The sequence below is a fragment of the Lolium perenne genome, chromosome 2 (assembly GCF_019359855.2).
Source record: "Lolium perenne isolate Kyuss_39 chromosome 2, Kyuss_2.0, whole genome shotgun sequence".
Lineage (NCBI taxonomy): Eukaryota > Viridiplantae > Streptophyta > Magnoliopsida > Poales > Poaceae > Lolium > Lolium perenne.
In genome coordinates, this window is record NC_067245.2 from 187,700,461 (window position 1) to 187,723,282 (window position 22,822).

The window sequence follows — 22,822 nt, forward strand, 5'->3', positions numbered from 1 at the left end:
TCCACAAGAGACAATGCAAAAAAACAGAGACAGAATCTGTCAAAACAGAACAGCCAGTAAAGACGATTTTTTAATAGGTACTTCCGTTGCTCAAATCAGAAAACTCAAAACTAATGAAAGTTGCGTACATATCTGAGGAACACACACAAAAATTGGCAGATTTTTCTGAGTTACCTACAGAGGGGGCTACTCAAATTCGTGAAAGCAAGAAATCTGTTTCTGCGCAGAAATCCAAATCTAGTATCAACCTTCTATTAGAGACTTTACTTGGCACAACAATGCAATAAAATAAAGATAAGAAGAGGTTGCTACAGTAGTAACAACTTTCAAGACACAACAAAACAGTAGCAAAATAAAAACATGGGTTATCTCCCAAGAAGTGCTTTCTTTATAGCCATTAAGATGGGCTCAGCAATTTTAATGATGCTCACATAAGGAATAAGAATTGAAGCAAAAGAGAGCATCACAAAGCAAGTTCAAAACACATTTAAGTCTAACCCACTTCCTATGCATAGGAATCTTGTACACAAATAAATTCATGAAGAACAAAGTGACAAGCATAGGAAGATGAAACAAGAGTACCTTCAAAAGTTTCAGCATATAGAGAGGTGTTTTAGTACCATGCAAATTTCTACAACCATATTTTCCTCTCTCATAATAATTTTCAGTAGCTTCATGAATAGACTCAACAATATAACTATCACATAAAGCATGCTTTTCATGATCGACAAACACATAATTTTCATCAAGCTCACAAATAATGGGATTAAAACTTTCAAACCCACTTTTATCAATAATATAACAAGATGATTGATCAATCTCAAGAGATATGGGACCCTACATAAAGTCAAGAACTCTCCAATCCCATTTTCATTAGTAGTACAATTAATATTATCAAGTAACATAGGACCATCATCTAGAGCTTTATCATAAACATTTGCTACGCAAAACTCTTTAGTACCATGCATTTTGATATCAGGCACAAACAAAGCATTATCATAAGATTTATCAAAATAGCATGGATTATCATAGATAACAGTAGCATAATTATTCTCACAAGTTTTACTCATAGGTACTATTTCAAGAGAATCCACAGGAACATAAAATTCATCCTCCTTTGGTAAGCATGGAGGACAATCAAATAGTGTAAGAGATAAAGAGTTACTCTCATTAGAAGGTTGGCGTGGGTAGCTAATCCATTCTTCCTCCTTTTGTTCATCACTCTCCTCCTCTTTTTCATCCAATGAGCTTTCAGGTTCATCAATTTTTCTTCCACAGGTTCCTGCAAATTGTGAGTGCATTCTTGTGCATTAATGAGTCTCTCTTTGTAATCAATAATATAAGGATTATCGCTGTAACTTTCTATGCAAAAATTAAGGATAGAAGAGACATAATCTTTAAGGTCCTTACAAACAACACAAGTTTCATAATTTTTAGCCATGAAGGATTCGATCTCAGAAGCTCCCATAAATAAGACAAATTGTTCTACTCCTTCGAACCCAAGATGAATGTAGTTATTCCAACTGTAGTTCATAATTAAAAATTCTTCACTAAAGCCACATTGGAATTTAAGATGTTTAGTATCCAGTTGAGAGCAACAGTTTATATCATGGTGTTTAAGCAAGATTTTAGCAATTGTATTCAATTTTCTATCACAGCACTCATGACTTTACCCATTCTTGATTCTTTATAATTATTATATAATTCTATAAGCTCCAAATAGGTTGTGGGTTCTCCTATAACAACAGTTTTTAATTTTTAGGTTTTTCAAATTTTTATGGATTTTTGGGTATATGAGAAAAGTAAAACAAGACAAAAACAAACTAGACAAAAGTAAACTAAGCAAAATAATACTAGACAGAAATAAACTAAGCAAAAATAAACTAGACAAAAGCAAACTAAGCAAAACAAAACAAAATAAAATAAAAACAGAGAGAGAGGTATAGTGTACTCCCCAGGTGAACTTATGAGTAGAGCTATGCCTCCCCGGCAACGGCGCCAGAAAATAGTCTTGATAACCCACAAGTATAGGGGATCGCAACAGTCTTCGAGGGAAGTAGAAACCCAAATTTATTGATTCGACACAAGGGGAGGTAAAGAATACTTATAAGCCTTAACAACTGAGTTGTCAATTCAGCTGCACCTGGAAAAGCACTAGTAACAGGGGTGATGTGAAAGCAGCAGTAATATGAGAGCAATAGTAACAGTAACACAACAGCAGTAGCAGTAACACAGAGGCAATGGCACCAGAAAATAGTTGATACTACTTCTAATGACATATAGGAATGAGTATATGATGATAAGAGATGGACCGGGGTTCCCAGCTATCTACAATAGTGGTAACTCTCCAATAACAAGTGACAAGTGTTGGGTGAATGATACGCGTTCAACACGCGTCCGTTGGGAACCCCAAGAGGAAGGTGTGATGCGTACAGCGGCAAGTTTCCCTCAGTATGAAACCAAGGTTATCGAACCAGTAGGAGCCAAGAAGCACGTTGAAGGTTGATGGCGGCGGGATGTAGTGCGGCGCAACACCAGGGATTCCGGCGCCAACGTGGAACCTGCACAACACAACCAAAGTACTTTGCCCCAATGAAACAATGAGGTTGTCAATCTCACCGGCTTGCTGTAACAAAGGATTAACCGTATTGTGTGGAAGATGATTGTTTGCAGAAAACAGTAGAACAGTATTGCAGTAGATTGTATTTCAGTATAGAGAATTGGACCGGGGTCCACAGTTCACTAGAGGTGTCTCTCCCATAAGATAAACAGCATGTTGGGTGAACAAATTACAGTTGGGCAATTGACAAATAAAGAGGGCATGACCATGCACATACATATCATGATGAGTATAGTGAGATTTAATTGGGCATTACGACAAAGTACATAGACCGCCATCCAGCATGCATCTATGCCTAAAAAGTCCACCTTCAGGTTATCATCCGAACCCCCTCCAGTATTAAGTTGCAAAGCAACAGACAATTGCATTAAGTATGGTGCGTAATGTAATCAACAACTACATCCTTAGACATAGCATCAATGTTTTATCCCTAGTGGCAACAGCACAACACAACCTTAGAACTTTCATCCTTTGTCCCGGTGTCAATGCAGGCATGAACCCACTATCGAGCATAAATACTCCCTCTTGGAGTTACAAGCATCTACTTGGCCAGAGCATCTACTAGTAACGGAGAGCATGCAAGATCATAAACAACACATAGATATAACTTTGATAATCAACATAACAAGTATTCTCTATTCATCGGATCCCAACAAACGCAACATATAGAATTACAGATAGATGATCTTGATCATGTTAGGCAGCTCACAAGATCCGACAATGATAGCACAATGGGGCGAAGACCACCATCTAGCTACGGCTATGGACCCATAGTCCAGGGGTCGACTACTCACACATCACTCCGGAGGCGACCAGGGCGGCGTAGAGTCCTCCGGGCGATGAATCCCCTCTCCGGCAGGGGGCCGGAGGCGATCTCCTGGATCCCCCGAGATGGGATCGGCGTTGGCGGCGTCTCTGGAAGGTTTTCCGTATCGTGGTTCTCGGTACTGGGGGTTTCGCGACGGAGGCTATTTGTAGGCGGAAGGGCAGGTCAAGAGGCGGCACGAGGGCCCCACACCACAGGGCCGCGCGGCCAAGGGGGGGCGCGCCGCCCTAGGGTGTGGCCCCCTCGTGGCCCCTCTTCGTCTCCTCTTCGGACTTCTGGAAGCTTCGTGGCAAAATAGGACCCTGGGCGTTGATTTCGTCCAATTCCGAGAATATTTCGTTACTAGGATTTCTGAAACCAAAAACAGCAGAAAAAACAACAAGCGGCACTTCGGCATCTTGTTAATAGGTTAGTTCCAGAAAATGCACGAATATGACATAAAGTGTGCATAAAACATGTAGATAACATCAATAATGTGGCATGGAACATAAGAAATTATCGATACGTTGGAGACGTATCAGCATCCCCAAGCTTAGTTCTGCTCGTCCCGAGCAGGTAAAACGATAACAAAGATAATTTCTGGAGTGACATGCCATCATAATCTTGATCATACTATTTGTAAAGCATATGTAGTGAATGCAGCGATCAAAACAATGTATATGACATGAGTAAACAAGTGAATCATATAGCAAAGACTTTTCATGAATAGCCCTTCAAGACAAGCATCAATAAGTCTTGCATAAGAGTTAACTCATAAAGCAATAATTCAAAGTAAAGGCATTGAAGCAACACAAAGGAAGATTAAGTTTCAGCGGTTGCTTTCAACTTATAACATGTATATCTCATTGATATTGTCAACATAGAGTAATATAATAAATGCAATAAGCAAATATGTAGGAATCAATGCACAGTTCACACAAGTGTTTGCTTCTTGAGGTGGAGAGAAATAGGTGAACTGACTCAACATTGAAAGTAAAAGAATTGTCCTCCATAGAGGAAAAGCATCGATTGCTATATTTGTGCTAGAGCTTTGATTTTGAAAACATGAAACAATTTTGTCAACGGTAGTAATAAAGCATATGTATCATGTAAATTATATCTTACAAGTTGCAAGCCTCATGCATAGTGTACTAATAGTGCCCGCACCTTGTCCTAATTAGCTTGGACTACCGGATCATCACAATGCACATGTTTTAACCAAGTGTCACAAAGGGGTACCTCTATGCCGCCTGTACAAAGGTCTAAGGAGAAAGCTCGCATTGGATTTCTCGCTATTGATTATTCTTCAACTTAGACATCCATACCGGGACAACATAGACAACAGATAATGGACTCCTCTTTTATGCATAAGCATGTAACAACAATTAATAATTTTCTCATTTGAGATTGAGGATATATGTCCAAAACTGAAACTTCCACCATGGATCATGGCTTTAGTTAGCGGCCCAATGTTCTTCTCTAACAATATGCATGCTTAACCATAAGGTGGTAGATCGCTCTTACTTCAGACAAGACGAACATGCATAGCAACTCACATGAAATTCAACAAAAGAGTAGTTGATGGCGTCCCCAGTAAACATGGTTATCGCACAACAAGCAACTTAATAAGAGATAAAGTGCATAATTACATATTCAATACCACAATAGTTTTTAAGCTATTTGTCCCATGAGCTATATATTCCAAAGGTGAATGATGGAATTTTAAAGGTAGCACTCAAGCAATTTACTTTGGAATGGCGGAAAATACCATGTAGTAGGTAGGTATGGTGGACACAAATGGCATAGTGGTTGGCTCAAGTATTTTGGATGCATGAGAAGTATTCCCTCTCGATACAAGGTTTAGGCTAGCAAGGCTTATTTGAAACAAACACAAGGATGAACCGGTGCAGCAAAACTCACATAAAAGACATATTGTAAACATTATAAGACTCTACACCGTCTTCCTTGTTGTTCAAACTCAATACTAGAAATTATCTAGACCTTAGAGAAACCAAATATGCAAACCAAATTATAGCATGCTCTATGTATTTCTTCATTAATGGATGCAAAGCATATGATGCAAGAGCTTAAACATGAGCACAACAATTGCCAAGTATCACATTACCCAAGACATTTATAGCAATTACTACATGTATCATTTTCCAATTCCAACCATATAACAATTTAACGAAGAAGAAACTTCGCCATGTATACTATGAGTAGAAACTAAGGACATACTTGTCCATATGCTACAGCGGAGCGTGTCTCTCTCCCATAAAGTGAATGCTAGGATCCATTTTATTCAAACAAAACAAAAAAAACAAAAACAAACCGACGCTCCAAGCAAAGCACATAAGATGTGGTGGAATAAAAATATAGTTTCAGGGGAGGAACCTGATAATGTTGTCGATGAAGAAGGGGATGCCTTGGGCATCCCCAAGCTTAGACGCTTGAGTCTTCTTGATATATGCAGGGGTGAACCACCGGGGCATCCCCAAGCTTAGAGCTTTCACTCTCCTTGATCATGTTGCATCATACTCCTCTCTTGATCCTTGAAAACTTCCTCCACACCAAACTCGAAACAACTCATTAGAGGGTTAGTGCACAATAAAAATTAATATATTCAGAGGTGACACAATCATTCTTAACACTTCTGGACATTGCATAAAGCTACTGGACATTAATGGATCAAAGAAATTCATCCAACATAGCAAAAGAGGCAATGCGAAATAAAAGGCAGAATCTGTCAAAACAGAACAGTTCGTATTGACGAATTTTAAAATGGCACCAGACTTGCTCAAATGAAAATTCTCAAATTGAATGAAAGTTGCGTACATATCTGAGGATCACTCACGTAAATTGGCATAATTTTCTGAGTTACCTACAGGGGAAAACAGCCCAGATTCGTGACAGAAAAGAAATCTGTTTCTGCGCAGTAATCCAAATCTAGTATGAACTTTTCTATCAACGACTTTACTTGGCACAACAAAACACAAAACTAAGATAAGGAGAGGTTGCTACAGTAGTAAACAACTTCCAAGACACAAAATAAAAACAAAGTACTATAGGTAAAAACATGGGTTGTCTCCCATAAGCGCTTTTCTTTAACGCCTTTCAGCTAGGCGCAGAAAGTGTGTATCAAGTATTATCAAGAGACGGTGCGTCAACCTTACCTTGGGCTTTACCCTTACCTTTATTGTTTTTCTTTCCCTTTGATTTAGGAAATATATGATTTCCCCCCGGTATAGAGGTGAATTTCAGGGTGCCTTCTCCCACATCAATGACTGCTCCCAATAGTTTCAGCAGGGATCTTCCGAGTGTGATTTTTCCTGTCCCTACACATTCAACAACAAGATAATCAATGGATATTGTTCTTCCAAGAATGGTTGTATGCACACCTGCGGCTATTCCCTTAGGAATTATAACAGAGTTATTAATGAGAGTTATTTCTTCTCCTCCTTCATCGACTCCCCAAAGTTTCAATGATTTATAAATGCTCTCAGGCATAAGGCAAAATTCAGACATAATATCACAGTTGGCACGAAGAGTTCGATCACCGATAATAATTTTAACAGTAGGATCCCACAATGAAAGTTTAGAGTTCACTAAAACTTGTTCAAGACGATTACGAACATGGCAATAGTTATCATCCAAGCGAGATGTACTTATCTCGAGATTGTTTAATCTATTATAAATGCTAGTGAGGGCTGAATCAAAGTTATTAGCTGAATCATGTGATGCAACCAACTTTTTTATGGCATTAAAAGCTTGATCCCCATTGCAATGAAGGAAATCTCCTCCTACTAAAGTATCCAAAGCATATCTATAGCGAATCATAAGACCAAAATAAAAATTACTAAGGAGCAAACTTAGAGTCATTTGAGGTTCAGTTTTACGATAAGAAGTAAAAATTCTAGACCAAGCATCCTTAAAACTCTCCTCATCCCCTTGTTTAAAAGTGAAGACTAATTCTTCAGGCGAAGAAGTAACAGGTTCAGAGCTAGACATGGTAACAAAAGTAGCTAATTTTTTTGTATTTTTAATATAGAGTGCAAGGCAGTAAATAAAGCAAACTAGATAAAGTAAATGCAAGTAACTAATTTTTTTTTTGTGTTTTTGATATAGCAAACAAGATAGCAAATAAAGTAAAACTAGCAACTAATTATTTTTGTATTTTGATTTAGTGCAGCAAACAAAGTAGTAAATAAAACTAAGCAAGACAAAAACAAAGTAAAGAGATTGAGAAGTGGAGACTCCCCTTGCAGCGTGTCTTGATCTCCCCGGCAACGGCGCCAGAAAAAGCTGCTTGATACGCGTTCAACACGCGTCCGTTGGGAACCCCAAGAGGAAGGTGTGATGCGTACAGCGGCAAGTTTCCCTCAGTATGAAACCAAGGTTATCGAACCAGTAGGAGCCAAGAAGCACGTTGAAGGTTGATGGCGGCGGGATGTAGTGCGGCGCAACACCAGGGATTCCGGCGCCAACGTGGAACCTGCACAACACAACCAAAGTACTTTGCCCCAACGAAACAGTGAGGTTGTCAATCTCACCGGCTTGCTGTAACAAAGGATTAACCGTATTGTGTAGAAGATGATTGTTTGCAGAAAACAGTAGAACAGTATTGCAGTAGATTGTATTTCAGTATAGAGAATTGGACCGGGGTCCACAGTTCACTAGAGGTGTCTCTCCCATAAGATAAACAGCATGTTGGGTGAACAAATTACAGTTGGGCAATTGACAAATAAAGAGGGCATGACCATGCACATACATATCATGATGAGTATAGTGAGATTTAATTGGGCATTACGACAAAGTACATAGACCGCCATCCAGCATGCATCTATGCCTAAAAAGTCCACCTTCAGGTTATCATCCGAACCCCCTCCAGTATTAAGTTGCAAAGCAACAGACAATTGCATTAAGTATGGTGCATAATGTAATCAACAACTACATCCTTAGACATAGCATCAATGTTTTATCCCTAGTGGCAACAGCACAACACAACCTTAGAACTTTCTGTCACTGTCCCAGGTGTCAATGCAGGCATGAACCCACTATCGAGCATAAATACTCCCTCTTGGAGTTACAAGCATCTACTTGGCCAGAGCATCTACTAGTAACGGAGAGCATGCAAGATCATAAACAACACATAGATATAACTTTGATAATCAACATAACAAGTATTCTCTATTCATCGGATCCCAACAAACGCAACATATAGAATTACAGATAGATGATCTTGATCATGTTAGGCAGCTCACAAGATCCGACAATGATAGCACAATGGGGAGAAGACAACCATCTAGCTACTGCTATGGACCCATAGTCCAGGGTAGACTACTCACACATCACTCCGGAGGCGACCATGGCGGCGTAGAGTCCTCCGGGAGATGAATCCCCTCTCCGGCAAGGTGCCGGAGGCGATCTCCTGGATCCCCCGAGATGGGATCGGCGTTGGCGGCGTCTCTGGAAGGTTTTCCGTATCGTGGTTCTCGGTACTGGGGGTTTCGCGACGGAGGCTATTTGTAGGCGGAAGGGCAGGTCAAGAGGCGGCACGAGGGCCCCACACCGCAGGGCCGCGCGGCCAAGGGGGGGGGGCCGCGCCGCCCTAGGATGTGGCCCCCTCGTGGCCCCTCTTCGTCTCCTCTTCGGACTTCTGGAAGCTTCGTGGCAAAATAGGACCCTGGGCGTTGATTTCGTCCAATTCCGAGAATATTTCGTTACTAGGATTTCTGAAACCAAAAACAGCAGAAAACAAAGAATCGGCACTTCGGCATCTTGTTAATAGGTTAGTTCCAGAAAATGCACGAATATGACATAAAGTGTGCATAAAACATGTAGATAACATCAATAATGTGGCATGGAACATAAGAAATTATCGATACGTTGGAGACGTATCAGTGAACAAATTACAGTTGGGCAATTGATAGGATTGAAATAGCATTAAGACAGAACATCAATTTATTAATCATGTAGGCATGTTTTCCATATATAGTCATACGTGCTCGCAATGAGAAACTTGCATAACATCTTTTGTCCTACCAGCCGGTGGCAGCCGGGCCTCAAGTGAATCTACTGGCAATTAAGGTACTCCTTTTAATAGAGCACCGGAGCAAAGCATTAACACTTGGTGAAAACATGTGATCCTCATATCTAAGCCTTCGCCTCCGATTATCCCGATTCTTTGTCACTGCGGGGCCTCGGGTTCCGGACATAGACATGTGCAAACAACTTGTAGATACAATCTAAGCAATAATTATAGAGCTTAAATCTAAGATCATGCCACTCGTGCACTAGTGAAAAGCATTAAACACAACAAGATTGCAGCAACAATAACTTCACAAACTTATAGATAGACTGATCATAATGTAACAATTCATCGGATCCCAACAAACACAACACCGATTACATCAGATGGATCTCAATCATGTAAGGCAGCTCATGAGATCATTGTATTGAAGTACATGGGAGAGAGAGTACCAACTAGCTACTGCTAGAACCCGTAGTCCATGGGGGAACTACTCACGGAGCATGATGGAGGCGGTGGCGTCGATGGAGATGGCTTCCGGGGGCACTTCCCCGTCCCGGCGGTGTGCCGGAACAGAGATTCTGTCCCCCGAATTGGAGTTTCGCGATGGCGGCGGCGCCCCTGGAGTCTTTCTGGAGTTTCGTCAATTGGTATCGCGTTTTTAGGTCGCAAGGGACTTTATAGGCGAAGAGGCGGATTCGGAGGGGCCACGGGGCCCCCTCCCCATAGGCTGGCGCGGCCAGGGGGCCACCCGCGCCGCCTTATGGTGTGGGTCCCCTGCTGCCCGCCTCTGACTCTCCTTCGGTGTTCTGGAACCTTCCGGGGAAAATAAGATATTTGGCCTTTGTTTCGTCGAATTCCGAGAATATTGCCCGAAAAGCCTTTCTGGAACCAAAAACAACAGAAAACAGGAACTGTCACTTCGGCATCTTGTTAATAGGTTAGTTCCGGAAAATGCATGAAATCATTATAAAGTGTGAGCAAAACATGTAGGTATTGTCATAAAACTAGCATGGAACATCAGAAATTATAGATACGTTGGAGACGTATCAATGCCCCCGTGGTTCAGCCCTGCATATTTCAAGAAGACTCGAGCATCTAAGCTTGGGGATGCCCAAGGCATCCCTTCTTCATCGACAACTTATCAGGTCACCTCTAGTGAAACTATATTTTTATTCCGTCACATCTTATGTGCTTTACTTGGAGCGTCTGTATGTTTTTGTTTTTATTTTTATTTGAATAAAATCAGATCCTAACATTCTTTGTGTGGGAGAGAGACATGCTCCGCTGTTTCATATGAACACAGGCGAAGGTTGAAACTGCTTCGTTCATTGCTATTTGGTTGGAAACAGAAAATGCTTCATGTGGTAATTGGTATAATGTCTTGAATAATTTGATACTTGGCAATTGTTGTGCACAAATAGATCATGTGTAAGCTCTTGCATCATGTACTTTGCACCTATTAATGAAGAACTACCATAGAGCTTGTTGAAATTTGGTTTGCATGATTGGTCTCTCTAAAGTCTAGATATTTTCTGGTGAGGTGTCTGAACAACAAGGAAGACAGTGTAGAGTCTTATAATGCTTGCAATATGTTCTTATGTAAGTTTTGCTGTACCGGTTCATACTTGTGTTTGCTTCAAACAACCTTGCTAGCCAAATCCTTGTATTGAGAGGGAATACTTCTCGTGAATCCAAATCCTTGAGCCAAAAACTATGCCATTTGTGTCCACCATACCTACCTACTACATGGTATTTCTCTGCCATTCCAAAGTAAATTACTTGAGTGCTACCTTTAAAATTCCATTCTTTGTCTTTGCAATACATAGCTCATGGGAAAATAGCTTAAAAACTATTGTGGTGAAGAATATGTAGCTTATGTATCTTATTTCTTATAAGTTGCTTGTTGAGCGGTAACCATGTTTCTAGGGACGCCATCAACTATTAAACCTTTGTTGAATATCATGTGAGTTGCTATGCATGTTCGTCTTGTCTGAAGTAAGCGTGATTTATCATGATCAAATGGTTTGAGTATGCATATTGTTAGAGAAGAACATTGGGCCGCTAACTAAAGCCATGAATCATGGTGGAAGTTTCAGTTTGGACATTAATCCTCAATCTCTTATGAGAATATTATCTGTTGTTGAATGCTTATGCATTAAAGAGGAGTCCATTATCTATTTTCTATGTTGTCCTGGTATGGATGTCCTTAGTTGAGATCTATCAAAAACGAGAAATAAAATGCGATCTATCTCCTTGGACCTTTGTACAGGCGACATAGAGGTACCCCTTTGTGACACTTGGTTGAAACATATGCTATGCAATGATAATCCATGTAAATCCAAGCTAATTAGGACAAGGTGCGAGCACTATTGGTATTCTATGCATGAGGCTTGCAACTTATAGGATGTCTTATGCATAAGACATATGAATTATTACTACCGTTGACAAAATTGTTTCTATGTTTTCAAAATAAAAGCTCTAGCACAAAAATAGTAATCCATGCTTCCCTCTGCGAAGGGCCTTTCTTTTACTTTATGTTGAGTCAGTTTACCTACTTCTTTCTATCTTAGAAGCAAACACTTGTGTCAACTGTGTGCATTGATTCCTACATACTTGCTTATTTGCATTCATCATATTACTTTGTGTTGACAATCATCCATGAGATATACATCCATGAGATATACATGTTGAAGTTGAAAGCAACTGCTGAAACTTATATCTTCCTTTGTGTTGTTTCAAAACTTTCTACTAAGAATTTATTGCTTTATGAGTTAACTCCTATGAAAGTCTTATTGATGCTTGTCTTGAAAGTATTATTCATGAAAAGTCTTTGCTATATGATTCAGTTGTTTAATCATTATCTTTACCATTGCTTCGAATCACTTCATTCATCTCATATGCTTTACAATAGTATTGATCAAGATTATGATAGCATGTCACTTCAGAAATTATCCTTGTTATCGTTTACCTACTCGAGGGCGAGTAGGAACTAAGCTTGGGGATGCTTGATACGTCTCAAACGTATCTATAATTTCTTATGTTCCATGCTACTTTTATGACAATACTCACATGTTTTATACACATTTTATGTCATTATTATGCATTTTCCGGCACTAACCTATTGACAAGATACCGAAGCGCCAGTTCATGTTTTGTGATGTTTTTGGTTTCAGAAATCCTACAAAGGAAATATTCTCGAAATTGGACGAAACAAACGCCCAGGGTCTTATTTTTCCACGGAGCTTCCAGAAGACCGAAGAGGATACGAAGTGGGGTCACGAGGTGGCCAGACCATAGGGCGGCGCGGCCTGGATGGGGCCCGCGCGGGCCTATGGTGTGGACCCCTCGTCAGCCCTCCGACTCTGCCCTTCCACCTACTTAAACTCTCCGTCGCGAAAACCCTATTACCGAGAGCCACAATTCGGAAAAAGCGCCGCTGCCAATCCCATCTCGGGGGATTTAGGAGATCGCCTCCGACACCCTGCCGGAGAGGGGAATCATCTCCCGGAGGACTCTACATCACCATGATCGCCTCCGAACTGATGTGTGAGTAGTTCATCCTTGGACTATGGGTCCATGGTAGTAGCTAGATGGTTGTCTTCTCCTCATGTGCTATCATGTTTAGATCTTGTGAGCTGCCTATCATGATCAAGATCATCTATTTGTAATGCTACATGTTGTGTTTGTTGGGATCCGATGAATATGGAATACTATGTCAAGTTGATTATCAATCTATCATATATGTGTTCTTTATGATCTTGCATGCTCTCCGTTGCTAGTAGAGGCTCTGGCAAAGTTGATACTTGTGACTCCAAGAGGGAGTCTTTATGCTCGATAGTGTGTTCATGCCTCCATTGAATCTGCGACATTGACAGAAAGTTCTAAGGTTGTGGATGTGCTGTTGCCACTAGGGATAAAACATCAATTCTTTGTCTAAGGATATTTGTGTTGATTACATTACGCACCATACTTAATGCAATTGTCTATTGCTTGCAAGTTAATACTGGAAGGGGTGCGGATGCTAACCCGAAGGTGGACTTTTTAGGCATAGATGCATGCTGGATAGCGGTCTATGTTATTTGTTGTAATGCCCTAAGTAAATCTCATATTACTCATCATGATATGTATGTGCATTGTTATGCCCTCTCTATTTGTCAATTGCCCAACTGTAATTTGTTCACCCAACATGCTATTTCTTATTGGAGAGACACCACTAGTGAACTGTGGACCCCGGTCCATTCTTTTACATCTGAATACAATCTACTGCAATCATTGTTCTCTGCTGTTTTTTGCAAACAAACATCATTTTCCACACCATACATTTAATCCTTTGTTTACCGCAAGCTTGGGGATGCTTGATACGTCTCAAACGTATCTATAATTTCTTATATTCCATGCTAGTTTTATGACAATACTCACATGTTTTATATACACTTTATATCATTTTTATGCATTTTCCGGCACTAACCTATTAACAAGATGCCGAAGCGCCAGTTCCTGTTTTCTGTTGTATTTAGTTTCAGAAATCCTACACAGGAAATATTCTCGGAATTGGACGAAACAAAAGCCCACGGTCTTATTTTCCACGGAGCCTTCTATAAGTCCGAAGAGGAGACGAAGAGGGGCGTCGAGGCGGCCACACCCTAGGGGGGCGCGGCCCCACCCCTGGCCGCGCCGCCCTATGGGGTGGGCCCCTCAAGCGTCCCCCGACTCTGCCCCTTCGCCTATATATTCTCTCCGTCGTGAAAACCCTAGTAACGAGAGCCACAATACGAGAAAAGTTCCAGAGACGCCGGCGCCACCAATCCCATCTCGGGGGATTCATGAGATCACCTCCGGCACCCTGCTGGAGAGGGGAATCATCATCGGAGGGCTCTACATCACCATGCCCGCCTCCGGACTGATGCGTGAGTAGTTCATCCTTGGACTATGGGTCCATAGCAGTAGCTAGATGGTTGTCTTCTCCTCTTGTGCTATCGTGTTTAGATCTTGTGAGCTGCCTATCATGATCAAGATCATCTATTTGTAATGCTACATGTTGTGTTTGTTGGGATCCGATGAATATGAAATACTATGTCAAGTTGATTATTGATCTATCATATATGTGTTGTTTATGATCTTGCATGCTCTCCGTTGCTAGTAGAGGCTCTGATCAAGTTGATACTTGTAACTCCAAGAGGGGGTATTTATGCTCGATAGTGGGTTCATGCCTCCATTGAATCTGGGATAGTGACAGAAAATTCTAAGGTTATGGATGTGCTGTTGCCATTACGGATAAAACAATAATGCTTTGTCTAAGGATATTTGTATTGTTTACATTACACACAGTACTTAATGCAATTGTCTGTTGTTTGCAACTTAATACTGGAAGGGGTGCGGATGCTAACCCGAAGGTGGATTTTTTAGGCATAGATGCATGCTGGATAGCGGTCTATGTTCTTTGTCGTAATGCCCTAAGTAAATCTCATATTAGTCATCATGATATGTATGTGTATTGCTATGCTCTCTCTATTTGTCAATTGCCCAACTGTAATTTGTTCACCCAACATGCTATTTATCTTATTGGAGAGACACCACTAGTGAACTGTGGACCCCGGTCCATTCTTTTACATCTGAAATACAATCTACTGCAATCATTGTTCTCTGCTGTTCTTTGCAAATAAACATCATTCTCCACACCATACATTTAATCCTCTGTTTACAGCAAGCCGGTGAGATTGACAACCTCACTGTTAAGTTGGGGCAAAGTATTTTGATTGTGTTGTGCAGGTTCCACGTTGGCGCCGGAATCCCTGGTGTTGCGCCCCACTACACTCCTTCGCCAACAACCTTCACGTGGCCTTCATCTCCTACTGGTTCGATAACCTTGGTTTCTTTCTGAGGGAAAACTTGCTGCTGTGCGCATCACAGCTTCCTCTTGGGGTTCCCAACGGACGTGTGCATCACGCGCCATCACCCCCCCAAACTATGGATGGAACCCACAGTGGTTCTTGCTCATACCAACAAGTTGCTACTTCTGTTCCCGAAGCTCATCTCCAAAGAAATCCGAGGTTAAACGTGTTTGGCTTGGAGCGATTTGAAGATGGGTGACCGACCGGGAAGTTAATCTCGGGTGTGCACGAGTGAGGACAAAGTGTGCATAAAAGATTAGTGTTGGTTTACGGGGCCAGTCTAGAGATCCTAGAGGGGTAGCAGGCCCGACCAGGGGATGGCCGGAGTGTTACATTTTGTATCAGAGCCAACCTTCGCGGTAACACGGGCGTGTGCGGGTCAGGGCGCCCGCCATGACACATGTTCCAACACTGGACACATGGACGTGTGCCATAGGGGACGTTCCTGGTTTGGGGTTGATTGATGAGGATGCAATCTTCTAAGGGGAGATGAGTGTGACATCCTAGCGTAGGGCTCAATATGATTGATAGGATACTCATAGTAACAAGTTGCAACTTCATTTTCGGAAGCTCATTAGAAAAGAACATTTTGGTTAAGCGTGATTGGCCTAGAGCGGACGCCGGTTGTTCTTTGATGGTTTCTCACATGTTGATCTTCTTTGGTTTACACGTTATAAGCTCGCTTCAATGTCCCTTTGATATCAGTTGTTTGAATTTTGAGACCCATATCAATCAAACAATGACAAGCAGTTGCACAACACAATAACGATATATCTTAAAAAGATAAGTTCAGTTTTCAGTTCTAGCAGGACAATAACTATCGACGATCATCCTCATAAACTAAATAAACATATACACCAACAACAAAACCCGCTAAGTTTACTCCTTTTGGTCTAGATTTTGGATGAAATCCTCATTTACATCTCTATTTTCAAAATCGTCTAAGAATTTAAAATAAATCAACATAAGCTAATAATTAATGAAATATTTTACACCTATCCAACCATTATGAGCTAAGTGGCGTTGCAAAGATAATTTAATTTGTGAACCATAGAAAAAAATCATGCCATTTAGGTTTCTAAATCAAAAGTTACATTGGTTAAAGAAAAAATACGTAAAACGAAGGTGTCTTGTTCATTGGAATGGAGGGAGTATGTTTTAGGGCATAGTGCCCTCTCCTACGATGCTATGGTATTATTTGAAGGTTAAATAGTGGGAAAATCACCACTGTAATTTTTATTATTTAATAAAAGCAACAGTAGCAGTACAATACAAAGCCATTATACCAGAAGTATAAGGCTAAAAAGAAGAAAGAAACAAAAAACAAAAGAAGTCTACAATTCTACACTTGATTTTGGATCCATTCATTGAAAGTTTCTGCAAACTTTTTCTTTATCCTGTACTGAATAATTCTAAGCTCATTCTTGAAAATGACTTTCCAGCTTTGAAAGGTGGGCAATTGGTTCTTGAAGATATTGGTATTTCTAAGAATCCATATCCTCCAAGCAGCTGCAATAATAATTTCCATAGCAAAAGAAACATTAAGTTTGTTCTTGACATCATAGAAATCATCCATGACATACAGGTGTAAATTTCTTTGAGGGCATATATAATCCCAGCATTTCATAGCAAATGGGCAATCCCAGAAAAGATGGATCAATGTTTCTTCCTGTCTGCACCGTAAGGTGGCGCATGAGTATGAAGACAGATTAAAATACTTTCTAGCCAATAGATTCCTTTTGTTTAAACGGTCCAATAAAACCATCCACAAGAAGAACATGTGTTTTGCTTGACATGCAGACTTCCAAATGTAGGAGCAAATTTCTGGAGTATGCCTCCGACCAATCATGGCATCATAAGTATGGAATTGATTGTTTCCCCAAATATAACTCCAAGAATCATGGCATCATGGAATCATAAGCATTCTTTGTGGGGGCTTATCTATCCTTCAATATGCTGATGATATAATTTTTTATGGATCATGATCTGGCAAAGGCACAGAATCTAAAGTTAATTCTTTGAGCATTCGAGTGGTTGTCAGGTATTAAGATTAACTTTCATAAAAGTGAGTTTTTTTTTGTTTTGGCGATGCCATAGATGACCCCAACCTCTATGCCAAGTTATTCGGATGTGGGATTGGTTGTTTTCCAATTAGCTATATATCTTGGTATTATGATTCATCATCGGAGCCTAACACTGGATGAATCGAAAATAGTTGAAGAACGACTTCAGAAACGTCTTAGTAGTTGAAAAGGAAAGTTACTATCCCTTGGTGGAAGACTAGTTCACATAAATTCAGTACTCACGAATATGGTACTGTATATGATTTCGTTCTTCTAGTTACCCAAAGGAGTCTTGCACAGACTGGATTACTTCCAATCAAAATTATTTTGGCAAGGGGATAGTGAGAAGAAAAAATATTGGTTGACACAATGGAGTGTTGTATGCCGTCCAAAAGATCAAGGTGGACTTGGCGTTCATGATCTAGAAGTCAAAAACAGGGCATTGTTAGGAAAATGGCTGGCCATCTTATTGACGGAGGATGGTGTATGGCAATAGTTACTGCGGAAAAAGTATGTAGGCTCAAAGGTGATCCCCCAGGTTATTTGGAAACCGGGTGACTCACACTTCTGGGCTGGCATCATGGCAACAAAAAAATCACTTTTTCCATTTGTTTCCTTCTCCATTAGGAATGGGGCAGAGATACGATTTTGGGAGGATCGATGGTTGGGAACCACTCTTCGTGAACAGTATACGACCGTGTACAATATTGTTTGTTACAAAGGGGACACCGTGTAGAAGGTGATGGAATCTCCCCCGCACTCGGTAACGTTCAGACTTGATCTTATTGGCCCCCGACTAGCTTCTTGGAATGAACTGCTTCTGCAGTTAGATTCAATATATTTGGCTCCAGGGACCGATAAATTACGATGGAGTCTTACCAAGACTGGTGTATTCTCGGTAGACTCTATGTACAAAGCCCTTTGCATTCCTACTCAACCGATTCTAAATAAAAAATCCATCTGAAAGATGAAGATACATATAAAAATAAAGGTCTTTGCATGGTATCTTCGTCGAGGTGTGGTTCATACTAAAGATAACCTTGCAAAACGCAAATGGCAGGGTTGTAAGAAATGTGTGTTCGATCTGTCACGAAGAAGAGACAATAAAACACCTTTTCTTCAATTGTCGGGTTGCTAGATCTATTCACAAGCCTGCATCACCTTCCACATTTGGTCGTGAGACCAGCTTAGAGCAGGGTACCGGACAATTGCAATTTAAGCTTGAAGCACATCAAATGCCCGCTCGACATCTTTCCTGCAAGCTTCCTGTCGTGAAGCAAAGTGACAATTTTCTGACCTGATGGAGCCGAGATTTTTTTTGACAAAAGTGGCCCATTTTGGATATATACCATTGGCTAGATAATAGCCTATGGTATATTGGTGGCTATTGATCTCATAGATGCATGGTGGAGCATGATATTCCACTAGTTTGCTGAATACCGGAGATTGTTGTAACACGTTGATGTCATTCTATGATCCCACCATGCCAAACAAAGAATATCAAATCCACAGGTCATAATCTGCCACAGCTTCAAGCACCACACTGCAATATCCATGACGCCCTTTATATATACCTTGCCAGGCAAACGGGGAGTCCTTCCATGACCAGTGCATGCAATCGATGCTTCCAAGCATTTCAGGGAATCCTCTGGCAGAATTTGTGCCATGATCCTTGCATTCTCTTCTTCAGTTGGCCCTCTCAAGTAGTATTTGCCAAACTTTCCCACCACAGCTCGGCAAAACTTATACATGCACTCAATGGCAGTAGACTCACTCATGCGAAAGTAGTCGTCATGTGTATCAGCAGGTGCTCCATATGCAAGCATCCTTATGGCGGCAGTGCACTTCTGAATCGATGAGAACTCGGCAACGCCTACAGCGTTGTGCTTTAGCTTGAAGTAGGTGTCGAACTCTCGAACGCCATGGAGGAAATTCATGAACAAAACCTTGCTCATCCTATACCGGCGCCGAAAATTGTCAGCATGTGTTGCGTCATCTGCGAAGTAGTCATTGTGCAGCATGGTATGCCCCTCCATCCTCTACCGGGGTTTTGACTTATTTCTCCCCGGCCTTGATCCTCCGCGGCGCGGTCTCTTCTGCTTCTCTGTCTCGGCGTCAAGCATGTCTTGGAGGGACGCGATGATCAACAAATGCTCTCGGATGTCGTCGTCGAAGGTTTGCTTGTCCTCCAGCAGTCGTACAAGCATCTCGTCGTTGCTATCCATGTTTGAAGCAAAATTAATAGTTAAAATTCAGCCGTGGCAGACGAGGCAACGAACAGCGGCCTATCGCGCCTACCTGACAAGATGTCGAACACCTTATGTGCGTGGAGGTGGGACGGATTTCACGCCGCGTTCTAGGACGTGCTGGCGAAGCGGCGGCGGCGAAAAGGCTGGCGAGAGAGCCAGTCGCGACGACGGTGCCGACTCAGAAGAGATCAGCCGTCGGTCGGCAAATCGAGCGGCGGCGGAGGGGTGGGAGGCACGGGAGGGAAGGCGCGACGAGAAATAAAAGGCGCAAACCAACGGTTATAGAAATAATCACTGATTGGTGAGAGTCCGCCACGCTTTGTGTCCAACTTGCCCGGAGCGTCCCCTGTGTAGCGAAGATGGACTCGAGGCACTAGATGTCGTATTGGGCCGCACCGAACGAAAGGAGGCTTTGAGTGGAAACAATTTTTTGTTCAAGCGCCTCAAATCCATCTGAGAAGGTCGGGTGGAGATGCTCTTAATTTTTGTTCTCATGACCTTCTCTTCGAGGGAGCTATGCTTAGTTTTCACTGTTATCTATATTACTCAGTCGACTACGAAATAATAACAATTTCATTACCGCTGAATCTGTGTTCAAACAAAAAGAAAACGATGGGAAGTGAGAACACTGTAGTCTTGCCGCGTGCATGTGGCCCGCTACAACACAGCTCCACAACTAGTTAAATCCTTGAAATCAATGGACGGCGCCGTGCGTAACGGAAACGCAAAGAATCTGGTGCGTGCAGCTCGTAATGGCATGGTCAACTCGCTCTTTGCAAGTATCCAAGCTCTCCAGCTTAGCTTATTCTAGTAAGAATTGCAAGATACTCCTACTCCAGCACAGCAGATCGATAAATACCAGTGGCGGTAAGCACAGAGGCAGAGGGAGCGTCCAGTTTCACTGTAGCACACGAGCAGTACGTGCCGCGCGCGCCTGGCCATCGTCCTCACCGCCGGCCGTCAAGTAGAGATGGCAGTGGGAAGGATGCAATGGTTGTCGCTTGCGCTCGCAGCTTCGCTAGCCACGCTCCTTTCGGCGAGCGCATCGCAGCCTGGCATCGGGTTCGGGTACTACAAGGAGACGTGCCCGGCGGCGGAGCAGATCGTGTTCCGGGAGACGACGAGGATCGTCAGGGCCTCGCCGGACCTGGCCGCCTCGCTGCTCAGGCTGCACTACCACGACTGCTTCGTGCAGGGCTGCGACGCGTCCGTCCTGCTCGACTCCACGGACGGCACCCCGGCGGAGAAGGACGCCAAGCCCAACGAGAGCCTCCGAGGCTTCGACGCCGTCGCGCGGGTCAAGGACAAGCTCGAGAAGGCCTGCCCGGCCACCGTCTCCTGCGCTGACCTCCTCGCGCTCATGGCACGCGACGCCGTGGTCCTGGTACGTGACAGCAACTTGTCTCTTGAGTCTTGACTCTTATCGCGTACCAACCCTGTCTTTCTGAAGCAACAACAGTGCTGTGTCCGACTCTGATCCGTGTAAATCCTGTCTCGATCCCAGAGCAAGGGCCCGTCCTGGCCGGTGGCGCTCGGCCGGAGGGACGGCCGGACGTCCAGCGCCGGCGACTGCGGCCAGCTGCCGCCCCTGTACGGGAACATCACGGTCATGATCGAGGTGTTCGCTGCCAAGGGCCTCGACGTCAAGGACCTCGCCGTGCTCTCGGCAGCGCACACGCTCGGGAAGGCGCACTGCTCCTCCTTCGCTGACCGCCTCTACAACGGCAGCGCTCCCAGCACCGACCCGACCCTGGAACGCCGGTACGCCGACAGGCTGCGAATGCGGTGCCCTGGCCCCGGCGACAGCAGTGCGGCGATGTCGGAGATGGACGCAGGGAGCTGCTCGACGTTCGACACGAGCTACTACCGGCAGGTGGCAAGGGGGCGCGGGCTGCTCCGGTCGGACGCCGGCCTCATGGAGCATCCCGTCACCGGTGCCTACGTCCGGCGCGCCGCAGCTGGCAGGTACGAGGGGCACTTCTTCCAGGACTTCCGCGACTCCATGGCCAAGATGGGCGCCATCGGCGTGCTCAGTGGCAACCAGGGGGAGATCAGGACCAAGTGCAACCTTGTCAACTGAACTACCCTAGCTAGCTAGTTAGGATGAATCATGCATGATTTCGATGTCACGAGCTAGGATGTGCGGCTATTTGTTTAATTAATTTATTTTTATCTCCTACCATGGGCTAGCTAGCTATACATAATAGACATTGCTCATTTTATTCGCCAGTTTCTTGTGTCGTGAATTGACTCTAGGATTTGAGCATTTATTTTTCAGTGTAATCGTCTAGTTAGTTTTGTACTTTTGTTACATATCTCAAATCAGATTTCGTAAATGTCTATCTTGAATCTGGAGAATTACTATCAGGACAGTCTTAAAACTCTAAACTGTACTCCTCCGTTTCATGTGAGTTGTCAATGATTTGGACGTATCTAGAGTCTAGACACATTTTGTGTATAGATATATCCAAATCTGCAACAACTTATATACAACGGAGAGTATTGGTTTTGCTAATTTTCAGTCAAATGTAAATCAACTATATATGTGTTTATCTTAAATTAAATCTTAGCCGAACCACATCATGTTGCACTTTAAAGTGCTTCCCTGAAAAAGCCCTTCCAGATTTAACTTCCCCCACACCACATCATCCAGAAAACGTTTGGGTGCACGGTTACTCTATGCGGCGCCTCTCTTGGCTTCACGTGCCCCTGAAGTCTGAAGATCTGGTCTTGGCAATGCTTGACTGCCTTCCCATACCCTGGCGATGACCGAGCGTGGTGCGGCGTGACTGTGCACATGGGTAAAGAGTAAAGACCCTGATCTGAGGATCCACCGTGGGTCCTTTTTTCTGGGTGAAAACTGTCTCGGCCAAGAAAGCACACTAGATTGAAGTTGATGGTTAGCTACTTTGCTCTCTTTGTCTATGAATTACCTAGATTACCCAACCAAAGTGGTTTAGGCTCCCAAATAAATCTTCAAGTAAATCTTAACCCTTTGTAAATCTCTTCTCCTTTTTGATAAAGTGAATATAGTAAAAGAGATATGAATTACATCCAGCCTTAACGATACGCACAACCATCAATCTCTTCTTCTAGTGACAACAACCTAAAGCCAACAAGTCAAGAAGGAAACAAAGTAACTAACAGAGTAACTTTGTAATGT

The 22,822-nt window shown here is 42.6% G+C and overlaps 1 protein-coding gene across 1 annotated transcript; it reads left to right on the forward strand.

Annotated features, from left to right (window-relative positions):
- Window positions 1-20,398: 20,398 nt before the first annotated feature.
- On the forward strand, window positions 20,399-21,905 carry LOC127334162 (peroxidase 1). Its single transcript, XM_051360581.2, has 2 exons — window positions 20,399-21,043; window positions 21,164-21,905. Exons 1-2 carry the CDS (start codon window positions 20,630-20,632, stop codon window positions 21,737-21,739), a joined length of 990 nt encoding a protein of 329 aa, XP_051216541.1. The 5' UTR covers window positions 20,399-20,629; the 3' UTR covers window positions 21,740-21,905.
- The last annotated feature ends 917 nt before the right edge of the window (window positions 21,906-22,822 follow it).

Bases quoted from the DNA above. Each gene is read 5' to 3' on its own strand.
- LOC127334162 (XM_051360581.2), top strand. From the start codon at position 20,630: ATGGCAGTGGGAAGGATGCAATGGTTGTCGCTTGCGCTCGCAGCTTCG. The intron at 21,044-21,163 runs GTACGTGACAGC...TCTCGATCCCAG, and splicing joins CACGCGACGCCGTGGTCCTG to AGCAAGGGCCCGTCCTGGCC.